This window comes from Sebastes fasciatus, chromosome 21 (assembly GCF_043250625.1).
Source record: "Sebastes fasciatus isolate fSebFas1 chromosome 21, fSebFas1.pri, whole genome shotgun sequence".
Taxonomy (NCBI): Eukaryota; Metazoa; Chordata; class Actinopteri; order Perciformes; family Sebastidae; genus Sebastes; species Sebastes fasciatus.
Genome location: NC_133815.1, coordinates 8,820,813 through 8,843,481, shown reverse-complemented (window position 1 = coordinate 8,843,481; position 22,669 = coordinate 8,820,813). Strand labels below are relative to the sequence as shown.

Here is a 22,669-nt window from a genome sequence, read left to right as displayed (position 1 = left end):
GCTTTACCTGCAGCTCCAGCTCCTGCCTCCTGGGATTGTGAACAAAGAATGAGAAGCAGTCCTCCCACAGAGGCTCCTTGGTCTTGTACCGGATCTTTATGGGCAGACAGGTAGTCCTTTGTTAGTCGTTAATTAGAAGACACTCGAGAGGAGCTAATTAACAACACAATTCACCGGGAGACATCCGTCAATGGTGCCTTCTGTCATTAGAACGAGTTGTATTTCTAACTTGAATGTTGAATCCTAATATCACTATTAACTTACTAATACTGTCAGCATGATGCTATTAACTAAATATTATATATTTTTATTGCATGATTTGGTTATTTTTTGTATATTTTACTTATTTTCCCTTAATTGTTTGCATCTGATATTTCTGCACACCTTACATAAAGTATTTGCTTTTATTTTAATATTTCATAATCTTCATTTCTACAGTTGTAATGTTGTTTAAAACCTCTAATTAGCTCTGTTTATTTTTATAATCTACTATCAATTAGTCACTTTCCCCACAAGATTCGTTTCTATGACCAATAGAGTTAGGACAGTGATTGGCTTTTCATAGTTTTGGTGCTGTAATTAAGCAAATTGGATTTTAAATGGAACAACTATGAGATTAAAGTGGGATTTTTAGTTGTAAGGGTGTTTGTGGATGCCCACTTTCATGCTGATTGAATGGTGTAGCCTTTTCTTACATACAGAGTACCCTAATTTTAGAACAATATAGCAGGACAACAATCCTAAACATAGCATAGTGCAGGCAAGGAGGTGACCGAGGAATTTTTACAGCCATGTCAGTCACCCGGATTAGACCTCCTCTAAGGCCAGCATCAGCAGACTGATTGACACCACTCACTCTTGTGAGGTGAGAGGAGCTATTTCGGGTGCTGCTGGTCTGGAAGTAAAACTTCCATTTATTTTTCTCCAGTGTAGGATGTGTATGAAATTCTCCCGGTTGAATTATTAGTGCTAAAAACTGGGTTAGAAAATATCTGGTACTTTAATAAAAAAGTGACTAAAAAGTTAAAAACGACTCCCAAGGTGCATTTCAGCAAGAAGCACAGAACTTTTTTGTTACATGGCAGGCGAAGGCTGATTATTGTGTTGACAAAACTAATAATACAATCTGCAGCACTTTTGGAGTCTGGGTCAATTTTGGATAAATTCAGCAACTATGGCACCCTGTTTTCTTCCCATCTGCAACGACGGAGCATTTTGAATTTGCTACAGCTCTAATAGGCCTTTTTCACAGCAGACTTTTTGACTCGTTGTAGCAGGAAAAGCACAGGTGTTACTAATAACACTAACAATGGCTCCGTTCTGTTCAAGTGTTCCAGTAAAGAGCGACAGCATGCACGATACCAGGAACCTGAAATCATTAATTTCATTATTTACCTACTGCTTTCCCTACTGTGACATGTAAAAATGTCTTCTGCTTCTTCTCCACAGCAACGGCGGCCGAGACTCATAGGTTTTATAGTATTTTGAGCTGTCCGGCATCCTAAACTGACGGACAAGACATGATTTCTCAGAAACAAAGTTGAACGAATGAAAACTGATGGCCACAACATGAACCTAATGGATTTTATGATCCTATAGTCCCATGATTTAATGTTCAGGGACTTCAAAATATGATGACAGCATACATCCTTTGTTTTGATTTATTTATATGTTGGCATCGGTTCCAGTTGCTGTTGATATATACTCATAACTGTCCCTCATTTCTCTTTTTTTATTGGGTTTCTTGCAGACATGGCAAAGGTCATCAGTGTACGTGACATGAAATAAAAACAGAAAAAGGACCACCCCTTCCCCCCCACACCCCACGTTATGAAAGGAAAAAATAAATAAAAGAATAAATACAAATAAATAAATACAAAAGAAGAAAAACAAATAATAATAGTAATAAAATAAAATAATTAAAAAAGTAAATAAATAGAAAATAAAATAATAAATGAGAGAAAAAAAAATATAAAAATCAAATAATGGAGGAGGATTTCTCTTTAATGACCGAACAGCGCTGCACTTTTGTTATGTCCTGCAAAACCTCAATAAAAATGATTTTGATTTAAAAAATATGATGACTCTATTGAAGTTCATGTTAACTTGTTCACTTACAGTAAGTGTTTTTTCAAGAGAAACAGCTGGTAAACACATTAAATGTCAGTGAAGAAGCTCTATAGCTGACACTTAATGGTGTGTTGGAGGTTATAATAACACATTTTATTTTCTAGTACAACAATTGTCAGTTCATCTCTTTTTTAATACCACAGCCAGAGGGAAATATTTTGTAGCTCCATGGAGAGACGGTTAAAGAATGAGAAGTGCTGGCTGTTAGACTTCAATACGTCTTTGTGTGTAAGAATGTGAGACACATTGTGGTAAATATAACGACTGTATTCAGATGCTAAAAATCACCTCCAGAGGTTAAGTTTTTCTTCTCATAATGAAAGGACAACATCTGACAATCTTAAGGAATGCTTACCTTGCTCTCAAGTGTTTTGTGTCCAACAGTGAATTGGACATAAGGACAGGGCTCGCTGCTACTCTTCTTTCCCGACTGTTAGAGAATCAGAGAGAGATGTGTTAGCTGATTCTCCTCACTGTGACACACAATGCATCAGCAACGGACAACATAATCACACTCAAACTCAAACATTAGCTTGTGGAGACTCCGTATCACACAGCACACAATGGTGAAAGAGCCTGTAGTTCAAAAGGGGGGAAGAACAGGGCTGCAGGCAGAGAGAGGCTACCAAGGAGACTGCCAGGCTTTGTCTCCTCTGCTTTCTAAATTTAGCATGCTGGGTTTTGACAGCTAAGTATTATTCAGTGCTCCTTACAGAATAATAATACCCTGCATATGTGTGCGAGCCAGGGGGGAAAGTCTTAACTTACTTGTTAAACCCGTCCTTTCTCTTGAGGATGGTGCTTAAATTTGACATCTATTTCTCACCATCGTTAGAATTAAATTCCACATTGTAGATGCAGGCTGATGAACACAATCCCACACTCTGATACGCTACGACTTGAACTGAGAAGGCACTTGGCACAAAAAACTTAAATAAGCATAGGGTTTCACATTATCAATATGATATGTTTGTACTTAATTTGCCTAAAAATAACATTATGTGTCTCTGTGTTATAATTCTACAACTGCTACTTCTGTCTATAGTGTATAAACAACACCTATTGTCTGTTCAGGAAGAGGAATCACTGCTCTTCTTGAGGTTTTTCCCATGTGAAAGTTTTTCTTAGTGGAGTTTTTCCTTATCCGAATTATTTCTTATTCTTATTTCCACATATTTCCATTGTGGTGACATGACGTGACATCTTGTCTTCATCAAGTTGGTGAAGACAAGCAAGCTGACAACTTTTAAAGTATACAGCGCAGTGTGTCGAGAAGAGTTGTGCAATCTGTGCAATTATTTTGATTGACTCATACCAAATCTCACACTGGTGTGCACCTCATTGTGTGTGCATTCTCAAAAATTACAGACATGTCTACATCCAGAAAACGTGCCAATGTTCTCTAAATCTTTATTCTGATGTCAGCTGCCATCTTAAGATTTTGACGTAATTTGGAGCCGGAGTCTGCGCAGTAGTGATGGGGCGGCTGGAGCCACAGTATCGAGGTCCCGCCCACACACACACCGGCCCGAGCCAATCACGAGCAGAGCACGGCCGCAGCTTGCTAGTGTGAGCCACCTATAGCTGCTACGTTAGCACCACGGAAGCTGTTTGGCTAGAAAGACACAACAACTCACCATAATATCTCTATAACTACATTTATGATCAAACTGACACATGTTCTATTACACAGACTGGTGACGGTTATGGAAAGTTAAACTTACATCTCCTCTCTTGTACTGATCTCGTGAGTACTTCACTCAGAGCAGCTGTCAATCATGACGTCTCACCCCCTTTTTAGAGCATCAAATAACTAATTAAAACCAAACCTAAAAACGACAGAAACTATCTTTGGGAAAAATATATTTGTGTATGTATATGTATATGTAATTTTGTGTACTTCGACTGTGACATGTGCCATCCGCTAACATGAATGAGGTGGGATTTATGACCTATACTGCAGCCAGCCACCAGGGGGCAATCGAGATGTTTTGGCTTCACTTTTGGGGAGCTGTCATGTCGTCCATCTTCATATACAGAGATGCAGAGGCTCAGTCTGTCACCTCGCTAACAGCCAGCCCAGCCAGGTAGCAGCAGCACTGCAGTCAGGATAAAAAAAGAAGCAAACTGGAAGTATTTGTACTCCAGTTGCCCTACAATGCTCAATGAAGCTGAAGCACAATGCTGCAGAGTGTTTCACCATCATGGTGTTGCACTGAGGGAGTGCCACTGCATGTGTGACAACGGGAAACATCATGGAAATATTGAAGGCAACAAACAACTATGAAGCATCAGATTTCCCTCTATTTTCAAGAAATGCAGAAATGCTGGCCCGACGAGCACGACTTCCTGCTTCATACCATAAGTTACAACATCAACTTCTCGATTAGATAACACAAGCCGGGTTGCTCTGCAGGTTTGCTGTTGAAAACCTTTGACCGGATTCACTTTCACAATGCAAGAAAAATGAGCACATGTTGGACGGGCAGAATGACAAAATCTCTTCTAATATGAAAGCTGCAAAAGTGGCCACAGTTTCAATCAACCACAAAGATTGAAGACAGAATAGAACAGATTGAAAAAAATTGAGTGCAATATTATACTTTTGCATGCAAGATCACGAGTTAGGAAAAGTGGAAAATCCTGTATCATTACAAATAAGAAGAAAAGAGTGTACAGCAGACCATCCATCTTCATGCACATTGACAAAAAAATAATTCACTCTGCTTGTTTGATAATCATCACAGTCACATGACGTTGGATGGTGCACAAAGACGGATAACACGGATGAGACACAGGGTGTGATCTGTTCATGCAAACCATTTTTCCCACGTTACCTTCAGGGCCTTAAAGACTGAGACTTGCTTCAACCCGTCATAGGTGAAATCTGACAGGTTGCTCTTTAAGCCACAGGGAGATTTGGGGGAGAAAATCACACCCACAGTTAGTAGGACGGGTGGGGTTGAGTATGGTTTAGAGAGGACATGAGGACAAACCCAGAAAAACATGTTGAAATGAGCCAAAACATGGATGATATGGGTGATAATAAATAAAAAGCAGCGTGAGGGCTGATATGTTGACAGTGCAGAGAGCTAACAATGAAAACACAAGTCAGAATAATGAGGGTGTTTCCTTCAGGGGAGATTCGTTGGAGCTACTTTGAGACACATTTTTAACAAGCTACAGGCTTTCTGTATCTGTGCAGCTTCAAATTAATTGGCTCACTAATACAGACGAAGATCATGACGCCAGCGAGCTTTTTGTGCTGCAGATATCTTATATTTCAGCCTTGAACTAACCATCTGATTTAGCGGAATATGCATATGACTAACAAGCTGGCATAGCCGAGTCCTCCGTCTTGAAATGTCTGCTTTATGTTAATGGTTATTGGGCACTCGGGGTAATTTTCATCAGACATTATAATAAAACCGTGCAGCTAACACATGCTTGAAGATGCAGGGTTTTTACTGTTCAACCCACGTCATTGCACACCGCTAATACTGACACTATCGGGATGCAAACGCACCGGGGGACTCACAAATATTGTTTTATACTCTGACGTATTGCTCTCACAAAAGACTAGACCCGACGCTCTCCTCTCACTTAAGTTCCCGCAGCCTAAGCTGCCTGTGAAGACGCTCTTGGGTGAAGAGGAAAGAGAAAAAAAAGGTGGAGTTATGAGGACTGAGATGACTAAAAATAAAGTGTTATTTTGTAATTAATGGTTCTTTACAGGTTACGGGTGCCACATTTGGTGCAATGAAAGCTTTCAATTCGTATTAGAGACATAAGGTACAAGGAGTCCTGAGAAGTTTCAAGGTTTACAGCTACAAAAATATTGACATAAGACAGAATCCCTGCAGTGTAGTGACCTGATCATTAAAACTTGTTAAAAACATATTGAGCCGTTTGGAGCTGGAGGCTACATCCATTTTAACCAGTTGTTGCTTTTATGGCTGGGTTAGTAGTAGCTAAGATGATGAAGGAAACGATAAACAACCTGCCCTGGTTGTGAGGTTCACCTGGAGGTCAGAGTGAAAACCAAATTCCAAAGAACATAGAAAGCACAAAGCATTATGGTAACACACTGACCAATAATCCTTATTTAAACAAGTGTGCAACACTGGTATTTCTTACTAAACTGGTTCAGAGTGTTGCTAAATGTGGTGTGTGTGTTTAGGGTGGGAAACAAGAAGCCTAGGCTGTGTCTGAAATCATTCACGACTCACTACCCACTATCCAGGGAGTTCTATGTAGAGGACTATATAGTGAGCTCAGCAGCAAAATGAAAAAACACTTTTGGACTCTACTCAAGTCAATTAAAAGACGCAATTAAAACGTGCTAGATCAACGTTAGCTGGTAGAGCATCCATAATTGTTGAGTTGCCTCTTAGCGAAATGCTCTGAGTGAATTTAAGTTCCCCCTGGTAAGCAGTGATGCAGCGTATAATGTCTAGGGCTTTTACTGTGAAAGGTAAGAACCGAAGGAGTAAAGCAGCCGTTGTCAATGTGGGGGCAATAGGGAATAGGAATGTGACGTCACCGACAACAAGTTCGCCATTTTTGGAGGGTAAAGGGTAAGACTGCAAGTGTCAAAGATCACACAAAACACTGCACAGTGAATACGATTCAAAAGCCGAATTGTAGTATATATAGTATACAGTAAGACACAAAGGTAGGCTAACGTTATGGGTTTCATTTTGCAAGATACCAGTAGATTAAATATGCAGTCTTAGCCGACGTTTTATGAGTATTCAGTTAGCATAACATTAGCTTGTGTTGTCTGGATGATTATGTAGTTGGCATTTGGCTTGTAGATCTGAAGGTCATGTCGTAAATCGACATCGGCCTCCAAAGATTTACATATTTTGAACTGCTGACAGGTGTTCACTAACGCCAAAACAGCGTCAAATCAGTGACCGTAATGGGTGCCAAACTGTCAAGGTCGTCCTAACTCATAAGGAAGGATATCATAAACTAACTTCAATTTTGTAATATATGACACCTTTGCCTCTGTCAGCTTCTCTGTATATGGGTAATTGTCTTTCGCACGTACTTTAAACATTTCTGATGATGAACAACTGACAGATGACAGATGAATAGACCGGTGAGAGATAATGACAGTCTACCGTAGCTCCGTACGCTACCCTCCAAGAATGGTGCCAGAATACACCGCAATTCCCATTCCCTATAAGCATATTTTCCCAAATTAATAAATACAATACGTCTGCCATTTTTCCTTCAGCGTAATGCATGATGGTATATAGTGCCTGCTTAGTTACCATCGTTGTCCACTAATTTTCACAATGCATTGTGGGACACTTTGAGTACACTATAGCCTAAAGGGTATACTAACTATCACTATACAGTCACTACAGTCACTGCAAACTCACTATATAGTGAGTGGTGAGTGATTTTGGACACAGCCCTAGTGCTATATTACCACAAGCTATAGCATCAGAATAAAGTGAACATTGCAGTATCTTACAGGCAGGTTCTTCGCTGTGTCCAGGAAGACCACAAGCAGCGCTGACGACAGTCCATCATTGGCCAGGCTCCTGTCTGCTCGAACACTTTGCAGCACCTGATTGGACAGGAAAGACAGAAAAAGACCAGTCACCACAGAGATAGACGACAGACTGTTAAAGCAAAAAGAGTTTGTTTGTTTCAGTGTGGTACCTGGTCCAACTTGTCAGGAGTGGAGAGCAGAGACAGCCACTCCAGTTTTAAGTGGAGTTTTCCAGTGGGAGCTTCTTCCAGGTCAAACCACTGCAACGGAGTTACAAAAACACATCAATGAGGAGACCAAACTATTGATTTACGGCTAATAAATTACCCTAAAAACCTCCTTTAAGATGCATAATATGTAATCTCTAAACAAATAAAAATGAAATGAGTATTATGATTGAGCCATAGAGATTGTTTTACCTCATCAACCTTCTGTTCCTTGTGCAGCTCAGTCATATCGATCATCAGGCTGTGAATAATGACAAATAATAATTACTTAAACAGTAAGCAGAGAAATCACACCGATTAATCTGAGCAGAGTCATCGATTGGCTGCTTTGTGTTGTCAGCGCTTGGTGTAGTGTTACAGCCTTGGGCCACAATCAATTGACTTTGCCCTTGAGCTATGAGAGCGGGATAGCACCTCTTCTTTACCTTAACTGATGTCTACTAGCACTAGACACATCACACCGTCCCCTCAGGTCTCAACAAGGTTGTTTAGGACACTATGGGCCTCATGCAGGAAGTGATATACTAACGGATTTCCTCTTATTTTTGTTCGTATTCACTATTGTGACCCATTGATGTCTGGGTGTTTTCTTATTTTTGCTCTTCTTTTAGGTAAGAGAACATTTTTGAGCGGTGGGGAGCACTCTTCTTTCCAAGATAAGAAAAAAAACATCTTGTTTTCACAGTCCACAGATTGTTTGTCCAACGCAAAGAAACACAAGTTTTAAATTTGAGGAACATAAAAACAACCCATGAATATCATAAAATCAGTTTTAGAACAATTACAATGATTGGATTATTACATTTGTGGGCTAAAGAAATACTATTAGTCCATTGATGCCAATTAAGACGGTAAAAACCCTTGGATGATGTTGCGTGCATTCAGCTTCTGAACGGCTTACATACTGCTCTTCGATGCTTTTTGATTTTCTTGTAAACACCAGTACTGACGTTCTGGAGAATCACATGTTTACTTTACATAACCTCTTACCATTCCTCCCCCTTTTTTTGGAGAGGAAGGGGTTGGGAACAGGGGATGTTCAGGGGTAGATAAATAGTCAACAGTAGAAGGGGTGTACATCATCTCAAAGCTGGAAACCTGAAGATTAATTTGAGATGCAGCTCAGCACTGTGCACCAAGTTGTTCTTTATGATGGTCATTCCCATGCTTTATTATATCTCGTAAATTGTTGCAGCAATTTTTAACCTTTTTTTACCACTCAAGAATTGATAAAAAATTATCAATAATCCCTCCAAAATAGCACATTAAGACACCAAGATCTTGAGGAACACCATAGAAAAAGCCATGCTGTGATTTGGCGTCAAAAACTTTTGATATTTGGAGATTTTTGCAAGAATTGCATTTTTCGGTGATTGGATGGCGAGCACTTTTGTCCTAGAAACTACTCAGAAACCTCCTTATTGTCAATCTAGCTAGGAAAGCCATCCATCCTCTGAATGCTCTAGGTCTTTAGAGTGTGGCTGTAAAGTTTCATGAGGCTGTGATTATCCTAGAGGATATTTTATACAGTGAGGTCAAATTAAAATAAATGGTCTCACTACAATGAAATGGCTACTGTGGGGACTAATACCATCACACATGAATACAATTGGGCTCATTTGATCCACAAGAGTCTCAGCTTTACAGTGATATATGCAATTCCAAGACTGTTTAGGGACCCCAGTATGCAGTAATATGAAACTCACCTTCCCAGGAAATCATCTTTATCAGGATCCTCGTCAAACAGCTCAATCTCCAGGTGTTGCCCTGAGTGCTCGTACACCAAAGCCTGATGAAGACAAGGACACGTTGATGCTTGTTCAATAGACAGATAAACTATGGTGATGCACGTTGGGAGAATACACTTGTTTACATTGTTCACAAATGATGGTAATACTCAAACTGCACTGTTATAAACGTTTCCTACTCCAGGAGACGTCCCAAGCTTGTCACCTCGTAAACTTCGTTCCATTTGGGATGGAGGGTCTCCTTCACCGCCTTGCTCTGGAACAGCTGGTTGCCGATCTGCAGGACGCCGTACGGGTCAGACTTGCCCTTGATCAGCCCTCCTAGAAATGTGTCCTTCCCTTCCAGATCCTGAGCCTCCAAGAAGTGAATCCTCAGGACTCCCTGTGGAGACACGCAGAGCATGGCGTTAAGGGGAGCCACTCTGAAATAGCAACTTCTGACACTTCGAGGCCACAGTGGAGTTGATAGGATGTGATATTACCTACTGGGGCTTATTACTAGGGTTAGGGAGACACCAAATTTATCAAATGATGTTATTTAATATTTGCATTTTATTTAATTTCCTACAGATATTATTAAATTACAGTTAGTGACTGTAAGAGCTAGAGACAATCTGCGTGTATATCATGATGAAATGTGATAAATATCTGTTTGCATGCACACTTGAAATGTAATTAACTTACTTTTCCTTTTTTTTTTTTTTATCTTTTCTTCCCTGAACTGAAAAACTCCCACTTAAACTAGATTCTGTGTGTGTGTGTGTGTGTGTGTGTGTGTGTGTGTGTGTGTGTGTGTGTGTGTATATAAAGTGTCTATTCCACTAAGGCTGCAATTAACTATTATTTTCATTGTCAATTAATCTGTTAAACCTGTTAATTGCAACGTAATTGCGTTGATAGGCAACAGTTTGGGTTCATGTTTACCTCCTGTCAGCTGATGTCATTCACATAGGTTTCGTCCGAAATCGCATACTATGCACTACACACTCAACATGTGTACTATCGTTCAACATACTTTTGTGTGAATAAACAGTAGTATGTATCTTTTCGGATATACTGAGTACTGAGAGCCTTCTTGCCAGTTGGAGACGTGTAACCATGGTAACCCGTGCCAACCTCATGTGACCAAAACGACGGTTTGTGAAAATCAAATTCTGAAGTAATTTAAAATAATGATAAATGGATTATCAACATTGTTTTTGATTAATTCCCCATCCAATTTTTCAATCCACTAATCAACTGATCATCTTGTGAGGTTCATGACTCACAAGTCTGAATCGGCAGAATCACCAGAAAAGAGTGCAAAAGGCATACAGTAATTATAGCCTAAAATATCTCAAAATAATATCTCCTCAATAAGGATGCTGCTTGCAGTGAAATACACTGAAGTGTTTATCTTGTTGCCATGGATACAGGTAATTTATACAGCCTTGACATGCTTGTTTTTGCTGCTTTGGCTCTTTTTCATTCTGTTTTAATGCTGCGAGTTTCCTACAAAACCTTGATAATTACTTTTTTTCATTACAGAAACAATCACGAAACACACAGAACCCATGAGATTGGACTATCAAGGACTTTCATCTACTAACCATGAATTCCCTCATGAAGCGGTGAGCTTATGAGCTAACCCGATCAGTTAGAAGAGGCCCCTGTTTAATGGCCTCTTCAAGCTGAATTAGTACCTTTGGCATGGGGAAGCGTAGCTTGGCCAGTTCCACGTCCCCGACCAGTGGGATGGTGATACGATTGGGTAAAACCAGGTAGCTGTAGATGATGTCTTGAATCAGATTGTCAGAGAAACCACTGTAGAGACAGGAGAGGGGGGGTTGAGAAGTTGAAAAGAAGATAAACAGAATCAAGCGATGAATTATTTAATAGACAGTAAGGGTGCCCTTGGGTTATAAATATTCTGTTATAATCTCAGCTTAGTACAGTGCATTTCTGATTTACATCTGAGAAGATAGTAGGAAAATTGGAGTTGATTCAAGCATGCTGGTGCTGCTAGCCAACAACCCACTGAATGTCTATCTGATCCACTAATGACTCAACACTTCGTGACAACAACAATGACAATGAGGGCAGAGAATGCATTAGCGCCGGGCTTCCATTTATTCATTTAGCTGGCGCGGCACAGCTGGAAAAAATATGGAATTACACTGAAAACTCATCATCCGGTGTTATTGCTCAAGGCTGTCCCTCCGAGAAAAACAGTTGTGATTACGGCACAGCTGTCCATACATCACGATGTTGTGGATGTCCTAATCAAAGGTCTTCGTGAACTGGAAGTGATCCTGTAATTCTCTGGAGTGATAAATCTGCAGAACGGGCGGCGGGAAAAGTGCTGCCATGTGAGCTACAACGACATGGTCAGCTGACAAGTATCCTAATAAATCAGACCTTTACTAATAACCCTGATGTACCTATCCCAAGAGCTTTCTAGTTGTCCACTAGTGTAGCAGCTTACAGCAGCTAGGTGTCAGTCTGTATGTAATTGGGTGTTGTAAATTTCAGAAAAGTCTGTGATATTTATAATTAGCCTAAAAAAGGCATAAAACGAAGGTTTTACAACTTATATATGTGTTCCACAGTGTCTCAGAGCCTCCACCTCCAAACCCTTTCCTCTCAACTTCACTGTTTCTCTAGTTACTGTAAGGGAGAGTAGAAATATGTTCCTACGGTATGATTATTAGGTTCACAGCTACTCTACAACACCCACCATGTTCCTCTCTGCCCTCAGCTCCAACAGCAAATAGGTCAGACCACAGCTGACCCCAACGTACAGCAGCAAACACGGGCCAACTAAGACCAACTGATCCCTCAGAGACAAAGTCCAACAGCAAACAGTGAGCTTTATTATGGAAAACAGCTTTTTTTTCCACCCCCAAGGCATACATATACAAATACTAACCACAAATGACTGAAATACTAACCAGCCATAATGAGCAGTTCTGAGATGTCAAACAACCCAGGTGTCAGGAATGTATAACTAGCCAGCAGCTATTTGTCAAGAGCAAAGTGTAGTTCTGAATCTTAATGGAGTTTCGGGATAATACATTCAATACTGGTTTTATTCCTGTCATAAACGCCCCGACTCCCTGCCGGAGTGGGGTCTGATTACAGCCCCTGAAGGGCACCCTCCTTTTCTTAAGTACACAGGACTGTAGGAAAGTTGTTTCAGTGTAAAATCGCCACTAGATGTCTCACTAGATGGACAAAAAGGATGCCATGTACAGAAGAAGAAAAAGTGGGTGTTCTTGTATTCCACGAGCCAATCATAACAGTCCTGTCCTCTACGAACCAATCAAAGCAGCGGTCTCTACAGGAACTCCCCTCCGCGCCTGCAATCAGACTCTACTGGCCCGGATCATCAAACTTTCTGTTGCTGCCGTTACACAGGTTAGACTCCACCAGCACCAGCCCGCTGTGACTCCTGGCGCTAGGGTTTGCGCCGGCTGAATGGAGTACAGCTAACCGCTAACTTCAGGTCCGTCTCCCGGAGCCACCGTCCCCACCTCACCCTTCGCAGTGAGGAGGAAATGAAAATACTAGTTGTACTAGTCTTTTGTCGTTTCTGCCACTTTGGATTTAATCTAATAAACTATCAAACGTACACAGACCGTACAGCCCCCCGGTTAGCGGCACAAACACACCGATGGCTAACGTAAACTATAGGCTGACGCCACACTCACTCAGTTTCTGCAGTTTGGTCGAATTTTGCATATTCTTGCCCTGCTGTTAGTTAGTAGTTGGCTTTTTTTTATAACTGATGACTGCAAATTGACATTGCATGGACTGACCTCTAGTCGACAGGAGCATGTGGTCAGATCTTTCACATTGCACCTTTAAAGACTTCCTTTGCTTCTCTAAAACAGCACTGAAGGAGCACAGACACCATCTGCTCTGAAATAAACTCAATTAAGCTGTCTGTGTTTGTGTCTGGAGTCAGGAGAAACATTCACTTGATCAATCCTCAGCTTATTTTCCAATGAAGCGGCAGGCCTCAGCTCTTCTCTGTGAGCCGATTAGAGACGTTATGATTCTCTGGTGGGGGACTGATCAGAGACGGAGCTTTTTCTCCAGCCGGGAGCTGAGTGTGTAAAGGGATTCCTGCCGCATCGGCGCTTATTACTGCATCTGTGTTGCTCCCCTGGCGTAAACACTGGAACACCCCACGCACCTGCTTGTGTGTGTGTGCACGCACAGTAAGAAAAGTGGAGACCGTTTATTCATTCATTTCAGGACAAGAGTGCTGACTGCAGACGTACTTTATAATATACAGTATGAACAGTGAGGGACTGTGTGTTTTACTGTCTAGTGAGCCACGTCAAAAACAAATTTATATCCTCCTTTGACAGACAGTAATGTTTTTACCCTCTAGCCTTTATTTTATTATGTTTTTTGTACCTGTGTGTCTACGTCTCTGTGTGCTCTGTGTTTTAGCTGCAAGACAAATTTCCCCTAAGGGACGATAAAGTTAAAAGAAAGTTAAAGTTGTGGCTGCAGAGATGGCAACGCCTGTCTGTCAATCCACCACTTTAGTTCAGACTAAAATATCTCAACAACTTTTGGATGGATTGCCATAAATTTTCCGTACAGACATTCATGATGAACTGTACTAAATTCGGTGATCCTCTGAATTTTCATGTAGCGCCATCATCAGGTCATTTAATTTGTCCGATACTTTGGTTTACGACCAAAATACCTGCAAAACTAACGACAATCCCATCAGCCTCAGCTCTACTTTGTGTTTAGTGATCATTATTAAATGTTAGCATGCTCTCACGCTAACCGAATATGGTGAATATGCTAAACATTATACTGCCTGGTTGTAGAAATCACATCCAGTCGCATTTTGCAGTATGCAAGCCATGCTTTTCTGCAGTGGATATATGAGAAAGAGGGTCAAAGTTCAAGGCACAATGTTACGATGAAGTAATATGGCGAAGTTCCAAATCGCATACTTTTTCTTTTTACTTTTAGTACATACTGCAGCTGCCCTTACAAAGTACATACTGTTGCATGCAGTATGCATACAATTGGGACATACTGTGCAATCCAATACCCATACTACCCTACTATTTAGTATGCAAGAAAAATATTTAATATATCCCAATACATAGTGTGTCAAATGCAGTGTGCCAAAAATACCAGGATGTCCTATTACATCCGGTCGCATTTTGCAGTATGCAAGCAAGAATGCTTTTCTGGCTATTCTGATCCACAATCCTCTACGCAGCAGATATATGAGAAATAGGCTAGTAGGAAATAGTATGTCCCCATTGTATGCATTCTGCATGCAATCGTACTTTGTAAGGGCAGCTGCAGTATGTCCTAAAAGTAAAAAAGGAAAAGTATGCGATTTGAAACTTAGCCATATTACTTCATCGTAACATTGTGCCTTGAACTTTGACCCTCTTTCTCATATATCCACTGCAGAAAAGCATGCTGGCTTGACATACTATGTATTGGGACATACTAAGTATTTTTCTGGCATACTATATAGTATGGTAGTATGGGTATTGAGACGCACAGATCGTCTTGTTTTGATTCTGATTCTAAAACCAACTCAACAGCGATGACACGTCACAACATGTAAACAAGTAAGAGATCGGTTGCATAATACTAATAACAGGGTTTAGGAGAGACACACAAGGAGGCAGCTGATGTTGTTTGTCTGTCTGCTGCTGCATTCAAAGAACTCTGTCGCTGCAGCTACAATTTCACCATCTGGGCCTCTCCTAGGAGCTGCTAACCCCTCTTGTTCTGCACGTGCCCTCCCCTTCCTCCACAACCAACACACCCACACGCATATATTGCATTGCACAAGCCACAAGGATCAATTTCCCCCCAACGGAGGACTCAACAGAAGAGCTGACGTAGACCGTCCGCTGCCTGTGCCAGCATGTCTGTCCACGGCAGCAGGGTATATGACAAGCAACTGTAATCCAGAGAAATCGCATGCAGCATTCATGAGTGTGTCACTTTATTTTGAGGTGTAAATAATGTACGAACCACTCAAGGCATCAGCGAGTAATTGTGTTGGGGCTGTTAGCATCTCTTAATCGACTCTCTGCTCAACCCACACAACTACCCCGAGGGAGAAAGACACTTAATATAAACAAGACAAACTAAGCAAGAATGAGCAAACAGGCGACAAGAAGCACATTTCCTCAGCTGACCAGTTTCAGCCCAGTTAGATCATTAAACTATTATCTTAATCTGGTTATTCACGGTAACTTGTGCATGTAAACATACTGCATGTCACACATTTAAATAAATATACTTGTGCTCAGTGTTTGCTTTCAAAAAGACAAGTTTATCTACATCAGCTCAGTCTGGTCGCGCTCTTAATCCCAACCGTAACAAGGACAAGGACAAGGACACCCTCGGCATCCAGCTGGTAAAAAACACATTAGTAGAAAATACTGCCAGTACATTTGGTGGAATGTATCTTCTCATACTGGACAGGATAAGTTCTTTTTTACGATTTTGAAATCATTTTTTTAATGCTGGAATCGATATATTTGCTTCATTTGACTCTATGCAGAGGTAGAAGGAAGTTACTGCTTTTATTGTTGTAGTCTGAGTTACATGATGTCATATCTGTTCAGTATCCGTCAACAAAAACATACAATAGCCGGCCGGACGTAACGAGCCCCGATGGAGCTGACCATGGATGTATAAAGAGAACGGAGGTGACGGCAGAGCTAGCGACGGACTTGGAGAAGTCAGAGGAAGTATACACGTGTGACCATGTCCGGTTTTCAAAATAAGGTGTTAACAAAGAGAACTGTATATACAACATACATATATTGCCTTTATTCTTTGATTTTTGGGTTGCTGGAAAAAAAATTAATAAATAATGCCTGACAATGATTGATATATTTGACTTCAGGACATCTCTGACTACATGCATGCTTAATGTATTCATTTAGATATTTTCCAAAGTAAAAGTCCCTAGAAGTGTATGATTCAACTTTTTCCCATGGTCTAGTGTTAAAAAAGCAATAAATCATAATATTGAATCGCAATACTTGTGGAATTGCAAAACATACCGGATCGGCACCCAAGTATCATGATAGTATCGAATCGGTAGATAGGTATATCATCCCAGCCCTAGATAATACACCCAAAAAGTCCAGTGAAAGCACCCTCTACATAATGTCTTTTCAGTATCGGGCGCATAATCAATTGTTGTTTTTTTAAACTTCATAATCTGGACTCCAAAGTCATTCATAACTGAACATAATGTTGAATCCATCCTACCCTAAATCCACCGAAATGCCAAAATTATATTTCACGGTCGCAGTTCGACAGTACTACATGAGTGATTAATGGCATGGAAAGTTTCCTGAAACCAAACACTGCAAACCTCCTACTTGTTCTGAAACTCAACATTCATTTCACTTTATCTCACTAACCCACAAGGACATTCCTTGATAAGCAAGGAGATCAAGTTTGAGCTGACTTACTTGAGTCCAGGAATGTCAAGTATATTGGTGAGGCCAGTCCAGTTTATGTCCAGAAGCTACAGGATGAAAAAAAAGGAAAGAGATATATATCAGTTGAACAGGAAGTAGACAGTGTGAATGACTTTAAATTGATTCAAACACTTAACTATATTGTTTCCTGCCCGGCTGTACTACATTTACCACTTGGCATGTCTCATTTTCTGGCCAACAAACCGTGATGATTGATAACAGCGGGGCCAAACAGTCCCACACGAGTTCCAGCAACACAATATAAATCAAAAGTTCTGTGGATAAGTTGTTATTGTATGAAAACCAAGCACTACTTTACCTACTAGCCTATATTGTTAATCATTTAAGAAAAATTTGTTTATCTCACTGCACAGCAGTTTGGCAAAGCAAAGTAAAAATAAACTACAACTTTCTCTCCTCGCTTATGGTTTTTAGTTTTTCCATCTAAGATCGCTTGACCTGCATAAGTGGATGCTGTGTGCACAATTAGCTACAGTTTATGAGTCACAACAAGAGGCCAGAAAGCACAGATCCTCGTATGAAAAATGAATATGAAAACACCTGCTTACTGGAATATTTATAAAAGCAGCAGCGAGCCTCTGGGGTCTCATTAGTGTTCATGGTATAATGAGTTCAGGGACATGTACTTTTACATGGTTATTATAGAGTCGAAACTTATACAAAACCAAACAATTTCCATTCACTCTCCGCAGCAGGTAAGTCAAATTGGATATGGGAAGAGACGGGAGAAGAAAGTAAATCAAAGAAAGTGTGGATGGCGGATCAGCTGAGACCTGAAATGCAGATCCTGCCTCTCAAGTCAGCTTTGATCCGTCTCTGCCTTCAAGCTGAAGCAGCGTTCCTAATGAGTCTTTCCCACCCTACTTTTCTGCCCGAGTTGCTTACACAGTACTGCAGCAGCAGATGCACTGACGCCGCAGGGGAGAGGGGAGCACTGCAGGGTTGACAGTATTGTGGGAAGGTGGTGTGGGAGAGTCAAAAGAGGGACTTTTGTTTTTTGTTTTATTAATTTTTAATCAAGAACGTTAATATTACAAATCAAGAATGGGTCAATAACAGCTGTGCGGAAGATGCAATGACTTCTTATATGTTATAACAAAAGGTAATGCTCAAAGTTTTTCAGTAGTTTCATGGCTTTAGTATTTTATTTCATCAAGATATGTAATGATTAAGATTTTCTATATAAAATAAGACATCCGTTCAGCTAAATATGGGAATATTAGGTATTGCAATACACGTCCATCCGTGTACATTCGTCCAAAATTGTTGTCAGACAGGTCAAGAAAAAAAGAAGTGTTTTACAGTCTGATGAACAAGAGAGCAGAAAGTACACGGTTCTGATATGAATCCAAAGAGTTTCTGCAAAGATTCTCCAACCGGATATATAAAAGAAATGACTTTAAAATGAGTTTCTTTAACCTTTGGCTGGGCAAGAAGCATAAAAAGAGAAAGCTTTATTTTTTAGTACTAGAGTTTGGGTGCATAGGACTTTGGACTTTCTTTAACTGTTTCCTTGATCCAATAGTTGTTGCATTTTTGTCACTCAAAAGACTCTTGTGGGTAACAAGGATGTACTGAAGAAGGCTAGCTGTTTCCTCCTGTTTCCAGTCTTTATCCTAAGCTAAGCTAACCGACTCCTGGCTGTAGCTTTAGTGTGCAGACATGAGAGAGGTATCAAACTTCTCATCTAACACGGCAAGACAGCGAATAAGCGTTTTTCACAAAATGTCAAACTATTCTTTAAATCAAAATGTCCAATGTGCTCTTTTAGCACAGCTCCTAAAGGTTTTTGAAATGATTTTCCAGCCAGTCATTACCATAATAGTTTGGCCCCCTTAATGACTTAATTTTGATATTTTATCACATTGTTGCAGCAGAATCGTCCCTTAAAACTGGAGCATCTGTCTCTGCAAAAAAAAAAAAACTATTCCCTCAAATGTACTTATTTCTTCCCTACAGTAAAGCCCAAATAAATAAAACGTATATTGATATCAAAAAGGGAAAAGCAGGGTATGTATGCTCAAATTTGGGTCGCTGTAACCTGCAGATGTTGGGTATTTTTTAGGATTGACTAATTATCCAAATAATCATCAGTTATTTTCCGATTGACTAAATGATTCAGTGACTATTTGTTCCCAAATCTTGAATCTTTAAGATAATTTTTGTCATTATTTTGGACATTCTGCATCCTAAAGATTATTATATATTCAATATATTAATTCATGAACACATTAGTGGATGTAAAGAATCATATATTAACAATATAACCGGAGGCAATAGATGTCACCCACTGCTTCTTAAGTCCTTATTGAAAGTGTGAGCCAGAGCCATGAACTCTCTTTAGAGGTCTCACAGCAGAAATGTGTAGCATCTTGTTATTTACACTGCGCTGAGCACCGCCGTGGCCGAGACCTCTTATGGTCTGGAAATGTTTCTATTTCATTTGGCTTTCAGGATCAGGCCGTGTATGGCACGCTGAGCAGAAGGAAGATGAGTTATGTGGATCCCAGGGTAGAACAATGTCAAGATTCTTTAGCCTACAGGAAATTGCTTTTGCAATTTATTTTCTCTCTTCTCCAGTATACCAATGAGATGTTCCTCATCTAGAAGCAGGGAGAAGATTGAGATGCATAAGCATGTGTGTGTGGCGTGTGTGTGCATTTGGGACTGCGACAGGATTTACTGACTAGAGCTGCTGTCTTCTCCCTTCAGCCTCCTACAGTAATATCTCCACCTTGAGCTTTAGCTGAGTGCCTGGGGTGGAGAGATCTGCCAAAGTAGGGCTGGCTTGGTCTGCGGCTATTTAAAGCTCTGCTATAGTTCCACTGGGTCCTCCCATTTGGTATAAATCGGCCAAACATTTTGAAGCTGTGCAGGAGTTGCTCTGCACAGAGGTTTGAACGGAGAGATGGATGGAATGTGACCTGGAAAATATTAGATGTGCAAACAACTGGAAGTGTGAAATGTAACACTGCAGACAATTTCAATAGCGATGCCAGAGAAGTTACGTCCAATTTACATGCATTATTTCTGCCTGAAACAAAGCAGAAAACCTAGGAGGGATTCGTTTTTATGAGGTGGAATGTCATAAAAAATGACTGAGAGAACCGAAGTGAGATTTAAAAGACAATCAGGACGTGTTCACAGAAATAGGGCCGACCTTGGCACACATATTGAATAAAGAGAAGTGAAAGAAAGCATCCGGTAAAATGGAAGCATAACACTGAATGGGTAATGTGTTGCACTGCTGCACCATCTCAGGTGCTGGGAAAGATTGAAGGGGACCTATAATGCTTTTGTGGTTTTTCTCTTTCCTTTAGTGTGTTATATAAGTTTGTGTGCATGTAAAAGGTCTGCAAAGTTACAAAGCCCAAAGTCTGAAGAGTTTGGTTAGGCTGACCAATCAGAGCAGACTTGGCTTTTCGGGATATTTATATTTGAACAAACTTGTTCACATTATCTTTGGAGTGAAGTCATATTAGATCATTCTGATGTGCCCTCCCAAAGCTACTGTATGTATCCAAGACTACCTAGTATGCTAGCATTTGATTGGCTGAAAGGAAGGGGATATCTGAAGGCTCACATCACGTGCAAATATCGTACTTACTGCCAGACATGGAGGAGGCGAGAGCCTTACTGCATATATTCCATTATATTTAGATTTGTCACCTGCTGCCTGAATTTTGTGTTTTCCTTTACATAAATAAAGTATAAATTTCCACCATAAATTGGTGCATAAAATACATAAAAAAACACCCCACTTAATGGGTCCCCCCTAAATGGTGAAACGAAACCTACGTCCTTGTTAAGGAGATACCTGTTTTTGTTTAAATCCCAGTTTAAAAGCCTCTACTCTAATCCTATTGCATGTATTCAGACTGCAGTGTCATTATAACTTTGCTGCTCTGTTAAACAGGTTTAATTGAATTAACTGGTGTCATATTATCAGCGTCTGGACTTACTGGCTTCTTGAGAAAGAACACAGAGAGAGCTCCAATGAGAGGCAAGTCACCCAGCAACGGCTCCATCACCACCCTCAACACGCCGTGGATCTGTGGAAACACAAGAGGAACACGGTGTCATACACAGACGTACACAAAGGGAGAGCTAAAGGGGCACTCACACCCTGCTGGCCCTTGACATTCCTCAGCGGTGCAGCCGTTAGCCGTAACACACGACAGGTGGGAAACTCGATCGCAGCCTGACTTCACACCTGCCCCGTGTCATCCTCCACCTTCTCCATAACATATTATGACAATTACAAGGCTTACGGTACTGGAAGTGCTTTTAACACGCGTTACGCGACACCACATAGCTGCTCTAATCCACAACGGAGAACAATAGATGTTTAAATTCTAGCACAGATATATTAGTTTTTTGGGCTATTTTTGTATTGACAGGATGGAGAGCAATAAAATCTTAGTGAAACAGCAATTACGCCACAATACTAATAGAGCACCACTGAAACCAACACTAATAAGGCTCTTTTAGTGTGCATGCAGCTCTTTGAAGTAAATGCCATCGCATTCATTTTAAGACTTTTTGAAGCTCACTTTGAAACGTTTTTTCCAGAAACCGAAATGTGGGAAACTGATCCTTCACTTTGTCATCTGTGAGATTAAATAAGCTCCTTCGAAAATGATATAGAGACTCAGCTGGAAAACTGAACTGAACTTCAAATCTAATTTTAAATGCAAGAATTTGCACAAAAATCATAAAAGAAAAATGAGGCAGTACCACATTTTACATCCCAATGTTCATTTCTGTATAGCTCTGCAGCTTTAAGGAATTACAAATGTGGTTCAAGTATTGACTTGTCCGTCTTAAAGACCCAGTGTATTACAACAGAGAAATGGCTGCAATTTGTCATGTTCAGCAGATGTGGTGAGGCGTAGTGGGACCACACAACACTGATATATTAAATAAATAATAATATCCGTCAGCGTTTAACCCCTCTCCTCACAAAGCCATCAGTAATCTAAGCGTCATCGCAGAGTCCAACGCACCTGCTCTTTGTAATGTGAACCAGCTCAAGGAGTGATGGGGGCTGATGTATTAGTGGCTGATAATGAGCTGGGGAGATATGTAGGTCTCCCTGAGTTACATAATGGGAGCAGTGAGTAACAAATGTCTCCCAGGGACCGACCCAACAGCGATCTGTCTCCAAGGAGGCGCACTGATTGTTTTCTCTGCCTGTTATGTTCCACCGCAGCAACACAAAAAGCCCAAGGACACACAATAACAACACACAAATACACTAATGTAGTCAGGCACTGCAGAGATCAGAGGGGTCTCCTCAGGGGGAAAAGATGCAAATGAAGAGGTTATATATTTGTATTTTGAGATGTAAGAAAATACTGATACACTTGAGTGTCGTGATGTTCTGTGATACTGTATCGATTCTCAAAAGCACTGTACCGATTTTTACTTATTTATTATTATTATTTCATTTCTTTAACGCATTAACGCATTTTTTAGGTTGTAGTGCGCTCAATTTTAAAGCTAGAATGAAGATGCTGGTATCATATGACACTAGAACACCTGAGGAATCCA

The 22,669-nt window shown here is 40.4% G+C and overlaps 1 protein-coding gene across 2 annotated transcripts in view; it reads right to left on the bottom strand.

Moving 5' to 3' along the window:
* Nucleotides 1-22,669, bottom strand: part of esyt2b (extended synaptotagmin-like protein 2b) — a 40,577-nt gene that overhangs the window by 6,178 nt on the left and 11,730 nt on the right. Inside the window, exons 6-16 of one of the 2 annotated variants that reach the window (XM_074622593.1) lie at nt 21,079-21,168; nt 17,087-17,142; nt 11,297-11,417; nt 9,820-9,996; nt 9,573-9,655; nt 8,059-8,107; nt 7,810-7,899; nt 7,619-7,714; nt 4,968-5,030; nt 2,486-2,560; nt 8-94 (exon numbers count right to left, since the gene is read on the bottom strand). In XM_074622593.1, coding sequence (XP_074478694.1) covers nt 8-94; nt 2,486-2,560; nt 4,968-5,030; nt 7,619-7,714; nt 7,810-7,899; nt 8,059-8,107; nt 9,573-9,655; nt 9,820-9,996; nt 11,297-11,417; nt 17,087-17,142; nt 21,079-21,168 — 987 coding nt within the window. The remainder of the gene's footprint in view (nt 1-7; nt 95-2,485; nt 2,561-4,967; nt 5,031-7,618; nt 7,715-7,809; nt 7,900-8,058; nt 8,108-9,572; nt 9,656-9,819; nt 9,997-11,296; nt 11,418-17,086; nt 17,143-21,078; nt 21,169-22,669) is intronic. The other variant, XM_074622595.1, reaches the window with a different exon arrangement.